At 38.3% G+C, this 24700-nt stretch overlaps 1 protein-coding gene across 2 annotated transcripts in view; it reads right to left on the bottom strand.

Moving 5' to 3' along the window:
- Positions 1 to 24700, bottom strand: part of nrxn2a (neurexin 2a) — a 364908-nt gene that overhangs the window by 189118 nt on the left and 151090 nt on the right. For both annotated transcript variants that reach the window (XM_060890359.1, XM_060890360.1), the window contains exons 8-12: positions 21869 to 22030; positions 13622 to 14048; positions 8155 to 8538; positions 6495 to 6698; positions 483 to 509 (exon numbers count right to left, since the gene is read on the bottom strand). In XM_060890359.1, the coding sequence (XP_060746342.1) occupies positions 483 to 509; positions 6495 to 6698; positions 8155 to 8538; positions 13622 to 14048; positions 21869 to 22030 (1204 nt within the window). The remainder of the gene's footprint in view (positions 1 to 482; positions 510 to 6494; positions 6699 to 8154; positions 8539 to 13621; positions 14049 to 21868; positions 22031 to 24700) is intronic.

Here is a 24700-nt window from a genome sequence, read left to right as displayed (position 1 = left end):
TCTCACTCCATAATCATTTGCTTCCTGTCACTGAAGATTTTGACACGTCCTGCTGCAGAGCACTGGATTCTCACCGTCTTCTATTTCCGTTGTATTAATACAATACACCTCCACTTACAGACTGAAGGCTCAGGGGGATCATAATCCAACGCAGTGTTTGAAAACTGAGAAAGTCAGGTTGCTATAAAAAGGAAGCGTTAAATGGGTGGTTGTGTCTCATTTGAAACACTTCAGTGGTTCGCTCTCCTCCTTCTCTGACTATCAAACTCCACCAAAAGACACAGCGTTTGAGCGACAGAGAGATGTGAGAGAAGACGAAAGGAGGAGCGGAGAGATACCGACAGACAGACAGAAGAAGGTAGGTTAATATTTTGAAAGAGAGAGAGAGAGAGAGAGAGAGAGAGAGAGAGTGACAGAAACAGAATTACAAAGACAGTCTTTTAAAAAGAGACATTTCTTGTATGAAAAAAGGGAGCACTTACTAAGGTTACAGTCTATCCCGATACAATCTGGTGGAGAGAGAGAGTGAGATGGTGAGATAAAAAAAAAAAAAAAAGAAAGAAAGAAACAGAAACAGAAACAGGAACAAAAAACAAAGGTTGCAAAATCATAATTAAAAACAGACATCCTTCAAGGTTTAATCTGCAGAAGAGTAAACAGCATTGCATAAAGCACACCATCCGGGGACAAGCCGAGAGTCAACCCTGCCCCTTTCACACAGCTCCACACCCACGGACACGGGAGCACAGAAAGTCTGCTTCATTCTCGCCATGTGCCTTTCTGCTTGTGACACCTGGACATGTGCACATCAACCTTCTCACAAGCTAATACACAGCGAGTCACCTGTTTATTCGTTTACTATTAGCTATTAATTTATTACGTTCATTTCGTCACTTGTGTAGGTGTACAATACTGTATATAGATACACGATTGCTGATTAAATACAAACATATCTAATATTAATCTTGAATTTTTGCATTATATTAATCCTTATATATTAGTAACCTTTATATTAACCTTTTGTTTTATGTTTATGTTCTGTAAAGCCGCTCTGAGACAATGTCCACTGTTAAAAGCGCTTAACAAATAAATTTGAATTTGAAGTTATTAAGCTGAATAGGAAAAATGTATTGGTCTTGCAGGAATATTAACATAAAAAAACATGTAAACTAACTTCTGGTTAGTTCAGAAAACTGTTCCTATCCAGAGTTTGTGTACATTTGTGTTCACTAAAGTGTAAATTTAGTCATTTCTTTTCTGTTCTGAACTAATTTCATATTATTGACCTGAAAGTAAGCAATACAAAAGAAATCCATTAGTTAAAAGAAATAATACTAACTTTTATATTAGGCAATAGGGATGGGGCTGTATGTGCACTGGAGGTATGAGCCAAGTGGTTTTCTAATTAATGCAACATCTTAACCACTAAGCTGCTGTGGCTGAGCTACGTAACTGAATACTGAATACATGCTAGCCTTATAATTTGCTCAGTTGCTTCCTGTTTCTCATTCATTTAGTCCTTCTTGTATTATGATCAGCTGTCTGTGGGCTTTGCTGTGGGCAAAATTGATGTAAATCAATGTTGCTGTGAACGTATTCAGTAATGTGTGTCATTGCTGTTTATTAATATACACATGAATATGAGGAAAATAAGAATTAGTGAATGTATCTTAGTGAATGTAAGTGATTGTGTCTTACATTTACAGCATTTACAGTAGCAGACACCCTTATCCAGAGTGACTCACAACTGAGCGTTAAGGGCCTTACTCAGGGGCCCAGCAGTGGCAGCTTGGTGGACCTGAGGTTCGAACCCATGACCATCCGATCAGTAGCCCAAGACCTTAACCACTGAGCTACCACAGTCTGAGTCTTCCCACATCTACCCTGTCCATAAATGGAAAGGGGCTTTCGCTGCCCGAATACGATCAGGTGGTGGCTCATTCTCAGCACAGCGGTTGCACTGATGAGTGTGTAACAGTGTGGTGCACTTGCTGCTATTACACACTCCTTAAAAAGAGAACATACGCCATGAGAACTCCAAATCGGTGTCTATTCCTTCATCAGTGACAGGCTTATACTAAACCCACTGATGTTTCGCTGATCAAAAAACATTTATCAACATCCGTACATCGGTCCATCCGTCATGTGTATTTAAATTCAGTAATTGTACGCCTACATATATGATAAGTGTAGCTGTCATTATGAGTGGAAATATGAACGGTAACTCGATGTGTGTGCATTAGTGCTCTTCTTCTGACAGGGTTAATATACTCTAGCTCAGGTGAACAGCAGAAGCTACTTGGCGAGACGACCGCTCTGTCCTTTCAGAGTCTCCTGGAGTGGGTGGAGCCAAAGGGGAAGAAAGGGGCAGCCTGCACCAACAGCCAAATGCAGCGATCCTGGCTTAAACAATTCATCTGTATTAGTTTCCTGCTTTGTGTTTCTAATATGAGAAAATTAAGTAGTCAAAAGTCAGTCCATAAATGCTGACAATTCTCTTACCGGTCCTTTGAGGTAAGATTTTGACGTTAGACGTATAGATTCGTATAAATAGTGGGAGCATTTTGGCTGTGGTGAGCTCTCCAGCTGTCAACCACTACAGAAGAGTGAGCACAGACAGCCAAGGACCAGCATCACTGACCTACACACACACACACACACACACAACATTTTTTCCATAATGACTCTCACTCTGTGTAAGATCTCTGTCATTCCAGCTAAACTGGTGCGCTGACTCATAAAAGTCTAAATACTGTGAACAGTAAAATACTCAAGTGGTGAAAAACCGATCTCTATCCATCTATTTGTAGCATTTCTGAGATTGTACAAGAACATGAACAAGCATCTTGACACATTTCCCTGTATCGTGATCAGACATTTAACCCTGTTTGTGTGTAATCTTACAAGTGAGTCAGACAAAACTAGCTAGGATTGTTCAGAGCATCATGGCCTTTTAGCACAATAGACACTCCAGCTTACTGTTTTATCTCTTACTGTATTCAGTAAATAAATATTTAGAATACAGTAAAAAACAACACAACTCTAGTTACATGCAGCTTTCTAAAACTGGAGCAGTACTTAAATAAAGTCATTCGGATAATTCTGTACTATAATTGTTAGCTATTATGTAAAACCTGTGCATTTCCATATTCATCTGTATTCAATAATAATTATTAACTAAATATTTTTTGTTTATTTTTTTAAATTTTAATTAATTTTATTATTCTGTTGTCTATTTGTTTTATATTATGCTGTGTGTTTTAAATTTATTTTTGTAAAGTGACCTTGAGAGTTTGAAAGGCTCCCTCAAATAAAATGTATTATTATTGTTATTATTACTGTTATTATTAATAATAATAACAGTAATAATAACAATAATAATAATAAGAAGAAGAATAAGAATAATAATGCATTATTATTATTATTATTATTATTATTATTATTATTATTATTATTATTATTATTATTGTTCATTATTGTTATTAATAATGAACAATAATAATAATAATAATAATAATAATAATAATACAAAAATCTAAATTCTTCTCTATCAGAAACTAATCCCATCAAATATCTCCAGGTTTCTAAGCTTACCTAAATGTTTCATATATTTGCTAAAGTCCTGAAAGCTGCCTTTAGACTTGCATTAAAATCAGTCAAGCAAACATTGTTTTTTGTTTTCATTTTAATTGGTAAAGGGAAATGTGTCAAATTCTCGTCCGTCGTAATCCATATATTCTGCAGACGTGGCGGAAAAAAGGCTGGAGTAATGAAATAATATATTTGTGAAGGATTTTTGTATCTAATGCGACTTTACTCTTCCAGACTATCTTTCTTTTTTCCTAATCACTTTGTTATTGGGTAGAAAACAGTGGCAGGTCTGTGTGAAATGGAGCATAAATCCTCTAATTTGGACATCTCAATTTCCAGCCCGAGGCTGAGCGATGCATGTCGTCTACACTTCAGCCCCCCCGCCACACGCCACAAATTCACACAAACGCTGGAGCCACATCAAATATTTAAGATGTTTTCATGCTTTCCATTTTTGGCTTATTGAAGGCATATGCAATCTATTTTCCCCTGGGTTTGGGTAATTGGAATAAAAGCCTTACTGGGATACGCTACATTGAATAAGATATTTATATGAGCGTTGTCAGGGCCAGGATGTTATTTACGTATGACTGGCATGTGCATTGAAATGTGATTAATTATACTGTGCATATAGAACGATGGCAATGGTGTCTGTGCTCTTAGGCGCATCTCGCTAAACTTTCTCGCATTTCCATTGACTGTGTACAGAGAAGCAGAGAACAGAAAGAGCATCGGCCGCATCTCCTGTGACGGTGGGGTTAAGCCGAGGGGGTAGGAGTTGACATCAGTGGGCTAGTTAAAATAACACTGCTAGAGTTCACAGTTTAAAGACTTATTTCCCACTACGCTAAATCCTGTTAGTGAGCTGGTCTCCTGGCTGTCCGCTCCAGAACTGCAGACATGATAGCCATTGAAGGCTGAGGGATGGAGTGAAAGTTATGCTGAGAAAAGAGGAGAAAAAAGAAGAGAAGAGAAGAGAATAGAAAAGAAAAGAAGAGAAAAGAGGAGATGATATATGAAGAGAAGAGAAGAAAAGAAAAGAGATGTGAAGAGAAGAGAAGAGAAGAGAAGAGAAGAGAAGAAAAGAGAAGAGATGTGAAGAGAAGAGAAGAGAAGAGAAAAGAGGAGATGTGAAGAGAAGAGAAGAGAAGAGATGAGATGTGAAGAGAAGAGAAGAGAAAAGAGGAGATGTGAAGAGAAGAGAAGAGAAGAGATGTGAAGAGAAGAGAAGAGAAGAGAAAAGAGGAGATGTGAAGAGAAGAGAAAAGAAGAGAAGAGAAGAGAAGAGAAGTGAAGTGAAGAGAAGAGAAGAGAAAAAAGCAGATGATATGTGAAGAGAAGAGAAAAGAAGAGAATAGAAGAGAGGAGATGTAAAGTAAAGAAAAGAAGAGAAGAGAAGAGAAGAGAAGAGAGGAGATGAGATGTGAAGAGAAGAGAAGAGAAGAGAAGAGAAGAGAGGAGATGTGAAGAGAAGAGAAGAGAAGAGAGGAGATGAGATGTGAAGAGAAGAGAAGAGGGGAGAAGAGAAGAGAAGAGAGGAGATGAGATGTGAAGAGAAGAGAAGAGGGGAGAAGAGAAGAGAAGAGAAGAGAAGAGAAGAAAAGAGAAGAGAAGTGAAGAGATGTGAAGAGAAGAGAAGAGAGGAGATGAGATGTGAAGAGAAGAGAAGAAGGGAGAAGAGAAGAGAAGAGAAGAGAAGAGAAGAGAAGAGAAGAGAAGAGAAGAGAAGAGAGGAGATGAGATGTGAAGAGAAGAGAAGAGGGGAGAAGAGAAGAGAAGAGAAGAGAAGAGAAGAGAAGAGAAGAGAAGAAAAGAGAAGAGAAGAGAAGAGAAGAGATGTGAAGAGAAGAGAAGAGAAGAGATGTGAAGAGAAGAGAAGAGGGGAGAAGAGAAGAGAAGAGAAGAGAAGAGAAGAGAGGAGATGAGATGTGAAGAGAAGAGAAGAGGGGAGAAGAGAAGAGAAGAGAAGAGAGGAGAAGAGAAGAGAAGAGAAGAGATGAGATGTGAAGAGAAGAGAAGAGAAGAGAAGAGAAAAGAGGAGATGTGAGAAGAGAAAAGAAGAGAAGAGAAGAGAAGAGAAGAGAAGAGAAGAGAAGAGAAGAGAAGTGAAGAGAAGAGAAGAGAAAAAAGCAGATGATATGTGAAGAGAAGAGAAAAGAAGAGAATAGAAGAGAGGAGATGTAAAGTAAAGAAAAGAAGAGAAGAGAAGAGAAGAGAGGAGATGAGATGTGAAGAGAAGAGAAGAGAAGAGAAGAGAAGAGAAGAGAAGAGAAGAGAGGAGATGTGAAGAGAAGAGAAGAGAAGAGAGGAGATGAGATGTGAAGAGAAGAGAAGAGGGGAGAAGAGAAGAGAAGAGAAGAGAAGAGAGGAGATGAGATGTGAAGAGAAGAGAAGAGGGGAGAAGAGAAGAGAAGAGAAGAGAAGAGAAGAAAAGAGAAGAGAAGTGAAGAGATGTGAAGAGAAGAGAAGAGAAGAGAGGAGATGAGATGTGAAGAGAAGAGAAGAAGGGAGAAGAGAAGAGAAGAGAAGAGAAGAGAAGAGAAGAGAGGAGATGAGATGTGAAGAGAAGAGAAGAGGGGAGAAGAGAAGAGAAGAGAAGAGAAGAGAAGAGAAGAGAAGAAAAGAGAAGAGAAGAGATGTGAAGAGAAGAGAAGAGAAGAGAAGAGATGTGAAGAGAAGAGAAGAGGGGAGAAGAGAAGAGAAGAGAAGAGAAGAGAAGAGAGGAGATGAGATGTGAAGAGAAGAGAAGAGGGGAGAAGAGAAGAGAAGAGAAGAGAAGAGAAGAGAAGAGAAGAGAAGAGAAGAGAAGAGAAGAGAAGTGCTGACTCTACCCTCGGCACTGTTGATGTCATTAAACATTGTCCAGAGAGCAGGCAATGCCAGGGTCAGAGGTCAGAGGTTACCTAAGTTGACGGTGAGTTTGACTTTTCCCCCGTCCAGCTCCAGGCGCAGGGTGTCAGCAGACTCTGAGGAGGTGGTGGCCATGAGCAGACCATAAGCCCTCTGGGACATGAAGCGCAGTGAGACGTCCTCGGCTTCCGTGTGCATGGCACGAGGCATGAGCACCTTCAGGAACATGCTGCCATCGTAACTCAGCACTGTGGCCTCTGCACAGGAGAAACACCAAACACACATTTATTCCTTTTTTATTCACAATTAATACACAGCGTGTGTGTAACATGGCCCATGTATAGATTATTTTTATAGCATCATCTCCGTCCTGGTTTATTTATCCTTTATAAATCCTTCATGCTAGAATGCTACAAAATAAGGCTCAAGCACGATTACTACCACTCTACCGCTACAGGCTACACAATCAGAACGTTCTCCCATGGCAGCGTGTGGTAACAGTGTGAGCCCAACACACATCATTGGAGTTTCCGCTTTCCTGACACACACGTCGTGAATGATGTCGAGCTTTAACGCATCTCACTCGCTGACCTAATCAGGATTTAAAAACCGGTTGAAAAAGAAGTGTATCATTTTCATAAGATTAGCTAAAACGGTGTGTGTGTGTGTGTATGTGTGTGTGTGTGTGTGTGTGTGTGTGAATGTAAGAGAGACGGGAGCACGCAGAGACGCGGGTGAGATTGTCACAGGTAGAAACAACCTGGCAGAAATTACAGCACATTTCCTGTGTCAAATTTCCAGTCATTTCCTGGCTCACTGTTTATCAACGTTCGGTCAGATCAGAACACTTTAAATAACGTCGCCCTGGTAGCCATTTTGTTCTCCTCGCCGTTGTTGATGCACGACGACGCCTCGACGGACAGGAGAAAGGCATCTGATGGCAAAACAAAAGGCTTCTCCCAAACTAAATGAACAAAATCTCATTAATGAATCATTATGTTACACAATCCAGCTTTAAACCATAGCGGTTCTGTGCAAGGAGCTCTGTGTTATCTGTTCATTTATTTAATGAATTTTTTTTAATAATTATATGGATGAATTCCTATAAACACCTTCTCCATAACAAAAATACATATACATTTAATTTGCATGCACATATCGATCCCAGATGCGATCACTGTATCATTACATGATTAGAATCTGCCAAGGCAATAGTAAATATTAATCCCTAATTACTTAATGTCCTCAAAATGTCTGAAAAATTCAGACTAACAGCCCTTAATAATAATAAAAAAAAATAAATAAATCACTTATAATTTGATCTATGCTTAATTTGAACATTCCAGCTAATTTATTTTCCACTCGGGCTAAATTTAAGTCACTTACGACCTTATTCCATAACAACAGGACAGACAGACATTCGATCCCACTAATATAAGCATTTGGTCTCCATTAGACAGCCATTACTGATGTGCATTACTGATTGATATTCTGCTTACAGACAACAGATGGCAGAAGTGAGTTAGAAATCGCACAGCACTACCGGAACACAAACAAAGGGGCAAAGTGAATTTGTGTCACCGTGAATAAGATCCGTAAGCTTTGTGGCTCATGTGGCATTACTCATTTCTGCCCAAATCACAAACAATACAATGCAGTACAAAGCTCTGAATCTCCTTTTTTCTCTCTACCCTCAAGCATTTCCAGCCTCACCAGTTTCACAGTTGGGCCCCAGGTATCCGGTGCCGGTGCAGTCGCATATGTGTCGGTTCCAGCCTTCGTGGCAGTGGCCGCTGTGGGAACAGGGTTCGGTGCTGCAGCGCCGGTGGGTCTCACGTGTACAGGAGACGCTGACGCCTGCCGCGCTCTGCAGCTCGGTGAGACGCCGCAAGTCCTGGCTCCGGCCGTCCACAAACATGTCCCGCATGCAACCTACAAAGCCCAACCGCAACGATGCTGTCCACGCCTCGGGGGGCAGAGGTAAAGCCTTGCTTTCCTCAGGGAGACCGCCAATATACATCTCACCATCCAGGTCCAGGATCTCGCTGCCTTCGTTGGTGGAGAAGGGCATGCTGCGGCCGTTCACCGAGACGGAGCCTGGAGGAAGAAGCAAGGATCAGAAAAGCAAGCATTGCCAAACCCAACATTAGAAAATATTGAGGTGTCGTATGTAATAATACAAAACCACTAGCATTCTAATGTGCGGTACAGACATAAACAGGTGCTCTAGGGCATCGACATCCTCCTCATGATCCAATTTAGAGATTGAACAAGCAGCCTCACTACATTTTATACTCGGTTCATTCTAATTATCCAAGATTTTTACCACAGGTTCCTAAATGCAAGTTGACGTTTCATGACCTCCGATGAACAACCTGTTCTCAAAATTCCCCACATCATCATCGTATTTGTTTAAGCTAGAGACACATTCGGAAGTTAACGATATCCTTAATTTAATACGTGCCGTATTTTCTTTTAATGACACTGTGTTAGTCAGTGTTTTGTGATACTACATGTCTTCCAGATTCAATCACAGATTAAAAACTAAACAAAATTAAACACCGGGCTACAAATAGCTGACAGAATTAAAGCTCTTGGGTTTCAGAAATTTAATTAGAAGTGTTTCTTTCAATGCATTTACTTTAATCTTTTAAGGAACCATGGACAACCTTTCATTTCCATTGTACAGTGATTTAAGGCTCTCGGGCCAGACATCGAATAACAAGCATTAAAAACCACAAACTATATACTTTATACTTGAATAGTATAAATGCTGGATTAATTTTAGAATATAAAGGATTATCTTTGACTGAAGGTCTAAACATATCCTCCTCATCAGTGTCAATCAATAGACACGCAACGTAAATAAATAAATAATAGAGCACATTAGCTTAATAAGCATTAATAAGTACAATAACAGTGTGTACCTCTCATCTCCTATTTATAAAAGATTCCCATAGCAGGAGTGACATATAAAACTGAACAATCGATCCACAGAGCGGAAGGAATTTGTCGGTGTGAAAACAAACCTGGAATTGATCCTGGATGCATAAAGTATTCAGACTCTATAGACACCGTTAAACACGGACTCGTCTTACAAATGTGTTTCAATCCGGTGCCTAGATATTTCTCCATAAAGCTCATTTTCATGGTGTTTAAAAATTTGTTTCCCATCAGATTGATAATAAACGGGGCCCTGAAGTGCACGGAAACGGAGAAGCCGTACCGGGAAAGCTTCTTACAGCTGTTCCCATGTACCTATATCTATAAAGTATTTATTAAACGGTATTTGGTAGAACATTCAATTTGACTACACTGTTTTTTTTTTATTGATTGTTTTATGTATTAATACTTTTTAAACTTCTTTGTAGTTTATGCACTTAGTTAAAATCTGACTTCTGAGTTTGTGACATTTAGCTGCAGTCTAGACCGATCTAGAACTTACCTGAACCAGCATTAGGTTGACTACAGTCTTATGAAGCCTTATAGGTTTATCAAGTACTTTCCGTAATTGTGCCTTCAGGTGCATTTTCCTTTTGTATTTCGCTCTGAATAAAAGCGTCTGCCAAATGACAAAAACCCACTGAATAAAAGCGTCTGCAAAATAACAAAAACGTAATATAAATGCACTATGTACAATATACATCAGACTGTTCGTGGGTGGACCGTCTGAGGCTATGACTAGAGAAAGAGAAGCATTAGAAATGGATTAATCAGTGGATAATTAATGCATTTTGACTTTTCTTTCACTTAGAGTTCGGTCCCAATGTGAAAGGTTATGCATTTAACCATGAAGGAACACCGAATCTGTTTCGTTCTTAGCAGTCTGAGTTTTCAGATTTACTCATTTCCTTGCTCAGTACCATGAAAAAAGTCATTATCATGTGACCATGACCATACATAGGCAGACATTATAAAGTTGTTCTTCTTTTGTCTGCTACAGTACGTGTTCAGGGTCACGACAACGGATCATCTTTGTCTGCATATCTGATTTGGTGCAGGTTTTACGCCAGATGCCCTTCCTGACGCAACCCTCACATTTTGGGACTGGCATTGGGAGTTAACCCCTCAGTATCTGGGTTAGCTCCCTGCATGGGCATCAAACCTGGGCCACAGCAATGAGAGTGCAGGATCCTGTACAGGCCATTTTCATCAACTGGCCTTTGTTCCAGTCTGCCAGGACTAGTGAAGTTTTCTTACTGAGTACCAACAGAAAAGCTCATTGTCACCTTATGACAATGACCATGGCCCCAGTTGCCTATAAAGGTAGCTGTAATTCTCATCCTCTAGACAAGCTCAGCCAAGACAGTTCATTCAGAACAAGTAGCCCTTTTCTGGTTCGCTTGTTTCCTTGCAAGGCAGCAAAAGAAAGCGTTGTCACCTCGTAACCATGATCGAGGCCCTGAAACGGTGCCTGTGAAAGTCTACACGAGGGCTTATAATGCACCTGGCATACCTTATGACGACAACAAACAGCACCCGTTCAGTAAATAGTGCCAATGGCATTATTATACCTTTTATTATATCGTTCTTTTCGAATTGACGCAACTCTACTGAGGATAATAATCTCTCATGCTCATACTGATAATGAGAATCGTCTTAAGACTTTATTGGGTTGTGTTTGAGAATCACCAAAACCACAGAGCACAAAGGATTACAGTGAAGCACCACTCAGTCTGTAAAATATAGCAAATGGAGACAATGAGCTCCATGTGGCCACTATGCAGATATCCAACAGTTCTTCCCCGGAGTTATCCATACCACAAGACCCTTGTTCAAGTATGCAATCACAACACCTAACTTTAACCTATGGGTTAAACAGGGAAAGCTGCTTATCTTGCTCCCAATAGCATAAACAGTTGGCCAACCAGCTGGCCAAGATTTTCACATAATGCATGAAATCCCTTCCTAGACACAGAGCTAGTTGTGGAATATTTCCATCTGCAAGAGTAGACAGGTTTGATTCGTATTTTAAAATAAGAAACCATTTGTATCTTTGGCAGGAACAATGGGTTTGGTCACAGTGTGGCTTGTTGCCCTCTGGTCCTTAGTAAAGACACTGCATGTGACTGAGGGAAAATTGAATTTACAGATTCACCCTCACTCTCACTCATTTTCTACCGCTTATCCGAACTACCTCGGGTCACGGGGAGCCTGTGCCTATCTCAGGCGTCATCGGGCATCAAGGCAGGATACACCCTGGACGGAGTGCCAACCCATCGCAGGGCACACACACTCTCTCATTCACTCACGCACTCACACAATATGGACAATTTTCCAGAGATACCAATCAACCTACCATGCATGTCTTTGGACCGGGGGAGGAAACCGGAGTACCCGGAGGAAACCCCCGAGGCACGGGGAGAACATGCAAACTCCACACACACAAGGCGGAGGTGGGAATCGAACCCCCAAACCTGGAGGTGTGAGGCGAACGTGCTAACCTCCATTTACAGATTCATAATTAGGATAAAAATAAATAAATAAATAATACTATATAAAAAAGAAACATTAATTAATAAAAAAAAAAAACCCACACAAAAACATATGGCAAGTCCATATTCCAGTGTGGGATCACTGTTTCGAGTAAAACACAGATACATTTCCACACCTTAATGAAAAGATTTGGCTATTTCAAGTGCATCCAGTGACAAATTATCAATCTGTCCCATGTTTACTTTTAGTGTAGACCCAGAGAGAGATATTTCTAACTCCAAAAAACTGTTTGTGAGGTTTATGCAAGTGTATTGCTCATTGTGAGAAAACGTTCCACTTGCCTGCAAACAACCAGAGCAGAAAGATTTCTGATTCTTGGCAAACTGGACAGTATAACGGGGGCTATTACTATAATTCAGGGGACACTCACACACCTGGTGCCATGAATAAACCAAAAACGGGTACATCGCTTCCCTAATGTAAAAAAGCAAAAAAAAACTCCTATAGACCACAGCAGTGGAAATGTGTAAATGCATATTTCAGATCTATGGTCACAACTGGTTTGTTCACAGGAATCACATCTGATATGCATATGGACAGAATGGAAGCTGGATTCCAGGCTTCTTCGTATCGGTATAAGGTGGATCCTGGTCTGTATCTTAAAAAGTACCTGGCAATGGACTCATATATCTCTATTGCCATTTCTGTTGCGGTGTCTGTACAAATGGCATCAATATAGACAGCCGGTGAAGGTCACATGCCTCCGTGGTCAACACTGCATTGTATGATGTGATAGTACATTCGATTAAATGTGCCCTGGACAGCTGGACATACTCTGATCTAACGCTAACCATTTTTATTAGTCTGGGCTGAGTGGTGATCCAGCCACTCAAAACTTATACCCAATTTTGCAAGAATATTGTGGTGGAAAGATAATTTCTGTTAACAAATCAGTATTGGACACTGTACTGCACATCTACGGTACGTTTGATCTAAGTCGGAAGGATCCGGCGTTTCAGTACATACAACAGTAGTGTTGGCTACGTGATCAGGCTGCACATTTGAGCCTGAACAATTCATTCAACCGAACCCAATAAATTAACCCGAATCACTAAACAGACTCAAGTTAAGGTTATGGATTGGTTAGGGTAATAAGATCAGCTCCTTTGAGCCTTCAGCACCCATGTTGCTTCAGGCCAACTCGAACAATAGGCCACACGTCTATTTCGGTGATACAGTCAACTGTAGCAGAAATTATGATAAGTCAAATATTGTAATTACCGTCATCCACAGCGTGCATCAACACTCTCTATCTGACAGTGCAGATTTAACAACAGCAATAACGAGATTAGCGAAAATCCGAGGATTAGGGTGCTATACTCAGCTTCTTGAATCCGCTTCCTCTACTCGTTTTCGACAAGACGAGAGTGGGAAATGGCATGAGTATGGTATAGTGAGGATGTTTTATACTGTAGGCTAGGCATGTGGGGTCACAGTCACAAGGTAATGGGCCACCAATTCTTATTAAAGCAAACAAGAATACTATATTAGTTTCTAGGAAAACTGCCCTGTAGAGTAAGAAGCCGAGCTATTTTGGAACCCGGGTATTCCAGAAACCTATATAAATGTGAATAATATTCATTTTATCCAGAATATACAGTAGTCATACGGTACTACTCCTGGAATTGTTCAGTTAATTACTAAGCTGCAGCTCGCGATCACTTTACCCACTGTCGTGTCTTACCTTTGCGTCCCTCTCGCTGGAAGTCCACGTGACACCATTCGCCGTCATTCACCTTCTTATTGCTGGCCTTTAACTTAATGCTGCCTGAGCCCATGTCCATCAGTAGGAACAGAAAACCATCGAGAAGTTCCATGGCAAAAAAGTCAACCCTTGGTCGGTGCTCCCGCAAACCCTGCATGCGCCCGTGGCTGAACAGCAGCAGGCCGCTGGACTCTGTGGTGCGGAAGTCAAAGGAAATTGATCCAGTTTTCTTGCTGCTCCAGTGAGGAAGGCTGACGTAGGCGGATGATGTATCGAAGCTGATAGGATCAAGGGCAGCTACATCCTCACAGCGGAAGGTCAGTTCACCGTGTACGGCCACTTTGGGATCTCGCAGTTCAGCCAGCCGAGAGAGCTCCAGCCTAAACTCGTTATTGGTATAGACCACCTGGAAGAAAAAGAACGGGCAAGAAAAAGAGTCGTATTTTAAATCCATGTGCATCCACACTGAAAGGATATAGAAATTTAGTTGCATGCTGCCCAATGTTAAAGACAAATTTTGGCTGATAGGTGCCTGAGGGTCCAGTGTTCACACTCGGTAAATACTCGGTTCCTCCGTAAGTGCCCACACGCATGAGTAAATTACATAGACATAACAGCCACATCTGCACAAGAATACAAAGTAGGATTTCCTCTCTGGTGATGGTTACTGTTTTATTGTCATTGAACGCCTTATATTTTCTTCAATAAAAGAACCCTGCCAATGAATATGAAAAAGCTAGTTGAGCTAGAGAGGCATATCCTATGGTCAGTGTTCTCCTTGTCTATAATGTGTTGTGAACTACACAATGCGGTGAGCAATAGCCAAACATTTTATATCACAATATTTACTAAACTCTGATAGTAATGAAATACATCACGGTAAACACGTTATTATGGGAATGCGATCAAAAAATTAAAACGTTTGCTGGATTTAAGTTTGCAGACAGATATATATCTCAAACAGTTTATGTATTGTGGTGGAAATTTCTAATCTTAAGATGTTCATAAGGCTTTGTCCTTCTATGCTTGTACCCTGTGTGCGTCATGACCAGAGACTGACATTGTCATCAGTAGGTTTTGTTAAGATTATGACAAGGGCAGTAGGGACTGGGGACGAGTTGTCCATAAACAATGTCCAATAGGTCCTCTAGAAGACCTTGGCCTGGTCAGATTAGCTTGGTCAGGAGATGCATGCGGTAATTTTGAGCCAATGATTGATGATGTTTGGCTTTTACATATCTTCTGTTTTCTTGAGTTCTGTCTATAAAACCTTGATGTAATCAATGGCCGTGGACCTTCATCCCTCATGCTACATGTGGAGTGTTGGGTCCTGCTGCGCAGCTGAGCGCTATAAATTGTGTAACCTTTTTACTCTTGCTCGTTTCTACCAGTGTTATACTTTATTCTTTAAATATCTCTAACCTCGGAACTTCCACAACAGTATGTTTGAAGAACCCTCTTTGTTTACAATCCTATTCTTGCACTATGTACTATATGTACTATATAATATACAGAATGCACACTTTTGTCTTGCACTGTTTGTAATAGGTTGCACATTATACACTTTATGTGGCTAGGACAACTTACTTTAAGTCCCTAGCTCTGTGCTATTTTACTGTATGTAGGTCCGTGTTGTTTTAAGTACTTTTACGTCACTATGTCCTGCGTCAGTTATACAGTCTGTGGTTTAAATGACAATAAAAGCTTCTTGACTCTTCACTTGACTTGAGACGTTAGTGTCTATCCGAGACTGGATAAAACATACTAATGCAATGGAAAAGGAAGGTCTGTATTAATGTTATAAAAGATTTAAGTTGTGAAACAGAAATGATATATACATTAAGCGTGAGCTGTGAACATCATGACCCAACAACAGCAGCTATGTCTCATCTCCTGTAACTTGTTTTCTAATTGGGAAGACGTCAGTACAACATCGTTTAGAATCACTTCGGTAGCTGACTAAGTGAGCCATATGCTTTCAGCAAAATGGCAAGCTCAAAAATGATGTCAAATCTTTTTACACATGGGAAGAATGTGGAAAAAAAGAAATCCGTGGCATACGGAAGGGTGGCTGAATGTAGCAGACGATGTTGTACTGCCATCTTCTCACGTCACTGAGATGTATAGTGTGCATGCTGTAAATGTCCATGTACAGTTATGTATTCTGTCTGGCTTGTGCTTGCAAAATGTAAAAAGAAGTAGGAAAAAATAAAAACATCCCCTACAAAAATTATACCACAAATATATTCAAACACACATGCATTATGTAATGTTTAACTACAAAACATTAAATGTGATGTTGAATAAAAAAAAAGTGTTCTTTCAATCGAATTCTTTCAATCAAAAAGTGTTCTTTCAATATGCTGATAACTCGCATATTATTCTGTAATAGGTTATTTTTTTATGCTTTCAATACATTCGGGCAAGTGAGTAAAAGTGTTTATGGTGTGGGTGGATTCGTTTATTTATTTATTTATTTATTTATTTATTTATTTATTTGTTGATTAAAACTGTTGTGTGTCAATTAACATGTACTTAGAGACTGCTAAAAACTTTTAGACATTTTTAGAACATTCATGCAAAAAAAATAAATAAATAAATATATAAATAAATGAAACAAAATAAACACACACCCACACACAAAAATTTGAATAAAAAACTAAGATATACACCATCCGCTTTGAGCATTACAAATAAATAAATAAATAAATAAATAAATAAATAAATAAATAAATAAATAAAGGAGTTGGCATTAAATATTCAGATTAAGATGTAAGAATATGAAATACTCCTAAGTCAACCTTTATTTGAGTCCTGGACCTAAGTGTCCCACTACCAGTGGTGTGCTGCAGTAACAGTGGTCTCAGTGAGGTTTCTCTCAGGTGAGTGCGTATGTCTTTGGCCAGGTAAGAGTACAGCCTCAGCCCGGCACAGAATAACATGCTTTTCATTTTCACACCAGTCTCTGTTCTAAGATGAAGACTGACGTTTTGTTGCAGGGTGTGAACTTGAGTGTCTCTGAAAATAACACAAGCCAGCCACATTACCTGTCAGTGCCCGTGACAGAAGAATAAAAGCAGAGGTAGAAGCCAAATAAAAGGTGCCAGCTCAAGGAGAGAGAACATGAGAAAATGCAATTACGAGCGGTGCCTTCACAAAGCCCCGGCAACTCGTCTGTGTCTTAAAAGGCATGTTAAAGCTGCCAATCCCAAATAGACACAGCCTAAACCAATCAACTGAACTGTGTTAGAAGCTTAAAGTAAGAACAAACACAAACAGCTCGAGAATGACTGGCAGCGTTCAAAACGTCGGGATGTTGGAATACAGATATTGTACATTTCTAATACTGAATACTAGTATTATATGATATTGTACTCTGTCGCAAGGTTACGATGGAACTTTCATCAAGAAAATCAACAAAAATATCCATCTAAATCAACAACAAAAAAAGCAGTCCAATAGGATGACTAGTTTCTGGATTTAAACCTTCCTAAGCATTTTAGGACTGTCTCGAGTGTGTTAAGCCCTATTCGGACGGGACTAGTTTTACAGGGGGTCGTTAGAGAAATTTCAGTTTCACAGACATACTTTGTGATTTTAATCCCGTCCGAATCTGCCATGTGTGTCTTTTTCACACACGACCTGTGTAAAAATTCCAGAGCAAATTACCTACTGTTTTTCAGCAAAATCGGCGCTCCTCTGAGAAATCTAATCCCGTCTGAATGCGAATGTCTGTGATTGCCGAAAATGTTTTTTTCCAAAACGCGTTTTCTTGTCTGTTTTGGTCAACGTGAACTACCGTATTAACCCTAGCGCACCGGTATTCAAGTTTCTGCTTTCTGCACACCAATAATGGATGTAAATGTGTTTTCTACCCTGCGAAGAAATAAAAAATTTAAATCGTTATTGTTAAGACTGGCTACTGTAATATCAGTTTCAGGTAAGAGTACTTTCATTTCTATAGTCAATTACATAACGTGAAAATGATATAACAACGTATTTATTCCAGTGGGTTTATAAGAGGTTCTATATTAAACCATATGATGTTAATAAACTATTGATCGGTCATATGACCATACGCAATCCACGCATCCTGGACATGTGGTCTTGTGCAACGCCCACATGTAAAACACAGACACTCCTACCTCCGTAATAAACACACAGATGTTAGTCCCGTCCGAATCCATACATGAAATGACAGACGTTGGCTGAAAAAAATTCTAACTCAAACGTCGTTTGGAAAACTAGTCCCGTCCGAATAGGGCTTTAGACGCTACACGGAGGGCTGCAGCGCTGTTTATTTCTACAGAGGTTTATTTCTTTGCCAAATATTAATCAATTGTTTTATTATTAAATCGATAATTAAATAAATGCTCCTCTCAGAGGCAGGTCAGTTCAGAGCAAAGTTAATGCTTTAATGTCATTCTGTTTTGAGTTCATGTTGTTCCTTTTGTTCACTGTGTGCTGTAGTATCTGTTCTGGTCCTGTCTCTGGCTTTACACTGGCTGTGTGCTGCTACCTGATTGTGTTCACCTGTTCTGTGTTAAGCCCTGAGCTTTGTACTCTGTTTCAATTTCTCTCTGTCATGTTTTCACAGTTAATTGTGAAACACGTTTTTTATCTCACAGCACGGATCTCGTGTACGTTATTATAAAACGGCCGCGTGTCTCAGACGTATTCGTTCTGAAATGCCATTTTTCTACAGTATAACGATTACTCATTTACGGGGATCTAAAACAAATAATAAACATTAAAAAATGTGTTTAGTCTTGTGTTTCAGACAGAGGATTTCATGCTTTCCGGTTTGTCTGTAAAATGGTAAGCTGTGTTATTGAGAGAGGTAGAAAGAGATAGGATTAAAGGTTAGTGAGGAAAAGAATTGGACTCATTCAATGATAAACATTGTAATTGCTAGCAAATGTTATAAATGTTGTGTTATAAGTGGAATAACATACTCCGGACCATGTAATTATAAGAAATAACCACACAATCTGTCATGTGTTATTCAGGACTTAATGTGGCTTGTCTGTGTGTTGACCTCATGCTACAGAGTGTGACTGTGATTATTGGATCTTCCTTAATAATACATATGTTTAGTTGATGCACTAATGCCCTGCTGTCAATCACTGCATGCTACCTCCATACCTTTAAACTCAAAATATCACTTATTGGTCCTTATTATTTTACAAGTAATTATTAATTAAACATTTGTAATCTTCTAGTGCAATAGGAAAGTGTTAATGTCTTCATCTGTGCTGAAGCTGTGTGTATATGGCTGGGTATAAACACGACTATAGTATGGGCTTTATGGTTGAGTGCTTAGACTGGAGGAGTGATTAATACAGCCTGGGGGTCAACGAGACAGAGACGAAGAGCTCAGCCCAGTCAAACTGGAATCTCCAGAGGAAATCAATTTTTAATTTGGCTGTCAGGAAAGTAAAGCTGAAACTTCAACGGTATGGACATGACATAAATAAGGGACACGCTTGGGAGCGGCTAAATAGTGCTCGGGAAGAAGGGAAATAGGAAAAGGGCAGATAAAGGAACAGGGGAGGTGAGGACTGATGGGAGGTGAAATACTAAGCTTATCTGTGTAAGCTGGTTGAGTATTATCCTTTATGGCCTGGAGTTTAGACAGTTTCCAAATTGCTGTCTTTCTCACATATGCTTCCTTGACTCACTCTTCCGTAATGAGGCCTGGACCAGCTGGCTAAGTTTCAGGGCCAAAGTTAAAAGAGGAGCAAGCTGTTTAAATGAGGCCAGATTTATCCACACATTTAGTACTGTTAAAGTGAGCCTGAGTGATATAGCCACAATATCTGTGTGTGTGTGCGTGTGTGTGTGTGTGTGTGTGTGTGTCTCTCACTCTCTCTCTCTCTCTCTCTCTCTCTCTCTCTCTCTCTCTCTCTCTCACTCACTCACTCACTCACTCACTCACTCACTCACTCACTCACTCACTCTCTATCTCTCTCTCTCTCGCTCACACACACACACACACACACACACACACACACACACACACACACACACAAATATAAATATCACTTCACCCACATATTTGACTTATGTGGTATTAGATTGGTATTAAATGGGAAAAGGTTATACAAACAAAAAAGAAATCAGATTCTAAAAAAACGCTTTATGATTAAAAAATAACAAAAAATCCACCCACAATAAAATATAAATACAAATACTACTACTAATAATAATGTAAATTTATTATAATTATATTATTACTATATTATTATATTATTACAGTGTTTTATATTGTTACAGTGTATTATATTATTAAAGTATTATCATATTATTACAGGATGATTATATTATAGCAGTGTATTATATTTTTACAGTATGATTATATTATTACAGTATGACAATAATATTACAGTATGGTGATATTACAATATATTATAACTTGATTATATTATTACTGTACGATATTTTATTGCTGTATGATGATATTATTACTATGTGATTATATTATTACTATGTGATTATATTATTACTATGTGATTATATTATCGCTGTATGGTTATATTATTACTATGTGATTATATTATCGCTGTATGATTCTATTATTACTATGTGATTATATTATTACTGGATGATTATATTATTACTGTATGATTATATTATTACTATGTCATTATATTATTGTTGTATGATTATAGTATTACTATGTGATTATATTATTACTGGATGATTATTACTATGTCATTATATTATTGTTGTATGATTATATTATTACTATGTGATTATATTATTACTATGTGATTATATTATCGCTGTATGATTCTATTATTACTATGTGATTATATTATTACTGTATGATTCTATTATTACTATGTGATTATATTATTACTGTATGATTATATTGTTACTATGTGATTATATTATCACTATGTGATTATATTATTACTATGTGATTATATTATTACTATGTGATTATATTATCACTATGTGATTATATTATTACTATGTGATTATATTATTACTATGTGATTATATTATTGCTGTATGATTATATTATTACTATGTGATTATATTATTACTGTATGATTATATTATTACTATGTGATTATATTATTACTGTATGATTATATTATTGCTGTATGATTATATTATTACTATGTGATTATATTATTGCTGTATGATTATATTATTACTATGTGATTATATTATTGCTGTATGATTATATTATTGCTGTATGATTATATTATTACTATGTGATTATATTATTACTATGTGATTATATTATTGTTGTATGATTATATTATTACTATGTGATTATATTATTACTATGTGATTATATTATTGCTTTATGATTATATTATTACTATGTGATTATATTATTACTATGTGATTATATTATTGCTGTATGATTATATTATTACTATGTGATTATATTATTACTATGTGATTATATTATTACTATGTGATTATATTATTGCTGTATGATTATATTATTACTATGTGATTATATTATTACTATGTGATTATATTATTGCTGTATGATTATATTATTACTATGTGATTATATTATTGCTGTATGATTATATTATTACTATGTGATTATATTATTGCTGTATGATTATATTATTACTATGTGATTATATTATTACTATGTGATTATATTATTGCTGTATGATTATATTATTACTATGTGATTATATTATTGCTGTATGATTATATTATTACTATGTGATTATATTATTGCTGTATGGTTATATTATTACTATGTGATTATATTATTACTATGTGATTATATTATTACTATGTGATTATATTATTGCTGTATGATTATATTATTACTATGTGATTATATTATTACTATGTGATTATATTATTGCTGTATGATTATATTATTACTATGTGATTATATTATTACTATGTGATTATATTATTGCTGTATGATTATATTATTACTATGTGATTATATTATTGCTGTATGATTATATTATTACTATGTGATTATATTATTGCTGTATGGTTATATTATTACTATGTGATTATATTATTACTATGTGATTATATTATTACTATGTGATTATATTATTGCTGTATGATTATATTATTACTATGTGATTATATTATTACTATGTGATTATATTATTGCTGTATGATTATATTATTACTATGTGATTATATTATTGTTGTATGATTATATTATTATTGCTGCAGCCACTTGACTGTAGGCTTTCTAACTGACACTGAAGCTGTACTCACGTCTTTCAAACAGCCCATGAAGTTGTTGCTGACCGGAGAGCCGGGTAGGTCGGCTGTGTTTGGACTGCCTCCCACATAGAAGAAGTCATCTGAGCCCAGCATGGTGTAGTCCTCCTGGGTGTAGCCTGTGGTCGTCAGTAAGCCATCCACAGATATAGTGACCTGAGGGTGCAGGAAAGGTCAGAGCGGTTAGACACTGAGAGAGAGAGAGAGAGAGAGAGAGAGAGAGAGAGAGAGAGAGAGAGAGAGAGAGAGAGAGAGAGAGAGAGAGAGAGAGAGAGAGAGAGAAATAGAGGCAATGAGATAGAGATAGAGATAGAGATAGGGAGAAATAGATGGAGAAAGAAGCAGACAGAGAAAAGCATAAAAAAGTCCAAGATGAAGAGTGACCATGACAGAAAGAAAAGGAAAGGGTGACAATGATTTAGGGAGATGGGTGAAAAGAACCCGAGACAGAGATAAATAAAAAGACAAATACAGAGACAGTTATAAAGAGGAAACTGTGACAAGGAGTAAAGGTGGAGAGCAAACAGACAGAGAAGGAGCAACAGAGAAAGAGAAAAAAAGGAAAGCAATAAAAGAAAGAAAAGAAGAAAGTTAAGAGGGGAATAAAAAGGATATTTATAAAGTTACAGGGAATTAAGACAAGAGAAAGAAAAACAGAATGGCAAAAAGAGAAAGGGAAACAGAAAAGAGAGAGAGAGAGAGAGAGAGAGAGAGAGAGAGAGAGAGAGAGAGAGAGAGAGAGAGAGAGAGAATAGTTGGAATAGAGATAGATAAAAATATAGATGAAAGACAAAATGAGGGCGACAGAAAGAGACATAGCAAAACAGAAAGATGCAAAAATAAATCAAGAATTGGAACAAGAAATATTAAAGAATGAAAAAGACAGAGAGAAACAAACAGCCGGGAATAAGAGAGGCAGTGAAAGAATAAAAAGAGTAATACAGAGTGGCATGGGAGATAGAAATAAAGGAAAAAGAATGAGGCAACAGAAGATTGAAACAAGGGGAGAGGGAGAGAGTGAGGGAGAGAGAGAGAGAGAGAGAGAGAGAGAGAGAGAGAGAGAGAGAGAGAGAGAGAGAGAGAGTGCAAGAAGGACAAATGGACATATAGACATATAGACATATAGACATATAGACATACAGTATGAAGACAGGGAGGGAAATAGGAAATAAATATAAAATAAAGAAATATTGCCAAAGATAAAGGCAAAAAGAAAGAATGAGGAAAAGAGTGAAAAAAGGAGAAAAGTTAGTTTAGAAAAAACACAGAAAAAGTCTTTCAATAAGTAACAGTAAGCAACAATAGGAATCGTAGCACATTTCCCGATTCCCTTTAAGTGGGATGTTGCTGTGTTATTGTGCATGAAGGTGGGTTACTGTGTGTGTGTGTGTGTGTGTGTGTGTGTGTGTGTGTGTGTGTGTGTGTGTGTGTGTGTGTGTGTTACTTAGTTAGTTGCACTCGTTAGTTAGTGTTTAGGAGAAGAGGTAGGTGGAAAAGATATCTATAAATGTTGAGTGAGTCAGCAAGCGATACAAGCGATACAAGGGAGTCAGCGAATTGGTGTTTAGTACGTAACGAGATGATGTATTTGCGTTAGTGTTGGTCTCTTAGGATCTTTTGCCATTTTTGTTGCAGCAATTTTACCAGAAAACATTTTGAACAAAAATAATTCAGAGTCATGCTGAGAGTCAGAGGGGTTGATTATAGGAGACGTGCATGATGGGTAAGATGTCGTGGACCTCAGTTTCCGGATCATTCTATCAGTGGATGGACAAAATATCTTCATAGAACAGACAGAGTGAAGTCTGTTTCATCCTGGAGGAGACAGTAAAACTATTACAGAACTGTAAATGGGCTAACTCGGACCTTGAATCCGGGCTAAACACATCTGTCACACTCCTTTTCATGAATACGACATGTTTGCTGGACGGATCTGTAAATAACATTGGAAACCGGAATAAAAATCGAGGATATGTTGTAGCTGTCAGTCTTCCAAGTCGCTGTGCTAATTAGCTTACCTGCACTAGATTGTGACAGGCTAAGAGCGAACCACATCCAGATGGCGTGAGTGACCTCCAAAAAGGACACAGCACTGGGCTCGACACGCTGACACGACACAAATGTCACAAATTCATCACTGACTCACTCAGTCCAGAAAATAAAGTCCATAACATGCCCACATGTCCAGAAGAGAATAACGGCGTGCCGCAGGGACAAGACGGAAAATCACAGCGATATAAACATCCGCTGTAAAATAACTTGAGCTTAGAAGCTCAGAAAGCGGACGTGCAAAATAACGATACGAGCACACGCATCAATGTGCGGTGCATAAAATCATGTAGTTATGGGTCAAGAGCTTCAATTAATGTTCAGAACAAAGAAACAATTTGAACTTTGTGAAACTAGTGACTGCTGGACAAAGAGTATTTCCAAAACTCGTGCCATCAAAAGACTCTAAAGTTTCCACAGAAACCAGAAGAGAACGAACAGACCGGTTCGAGCTGAGCAGAGAGCTACAGTAATATAAAAGAGCTGCTCTTTACAAACGTGCTGAGCAGAAAAGCATCTCAGAACGAACAAGACCTTAAATCCTGAAGTAGATGGGATGGTCTACAACAGCTGAGGACCTCACCGGGTTCGACTCCTGTCAGCTACGAGCAGGTATCTGTGACACGATCGTCTCAAAGGTAAACAGCACCTGCGTTTCGTTTGAGAGTCTGTCGCTAAACATGGCAGAACGGTACGGTCTGTTTTCACAGGAAGCGGCTGTTTGACTGACGCTGCAAATAAACGACCGTGTTTACCGTGTCAGATGAAACCGGATAT

The sequence above is a fragment of the Tachysurus vachellii genome, chromosome 17 (genome assembly GCF_030014155.1).
Source record: "Tachysurus vachellii isolate PV-2020 chromosome 17, HZAU_Pvac_v1, whole genome shotgun sequence".
Classification (NCBI taxonomy): domain Eukaryota; kingdom Metazoa; phylum Chordata; class Actinopteri; order Siluriformes; family Bagridae; genus Tachysurus; species Tachysurus vachellii.
Note: the sequence above shows the minus strand (reverse complement) of the source record. Positions and strands in the feature narration are given on the sequence as shown.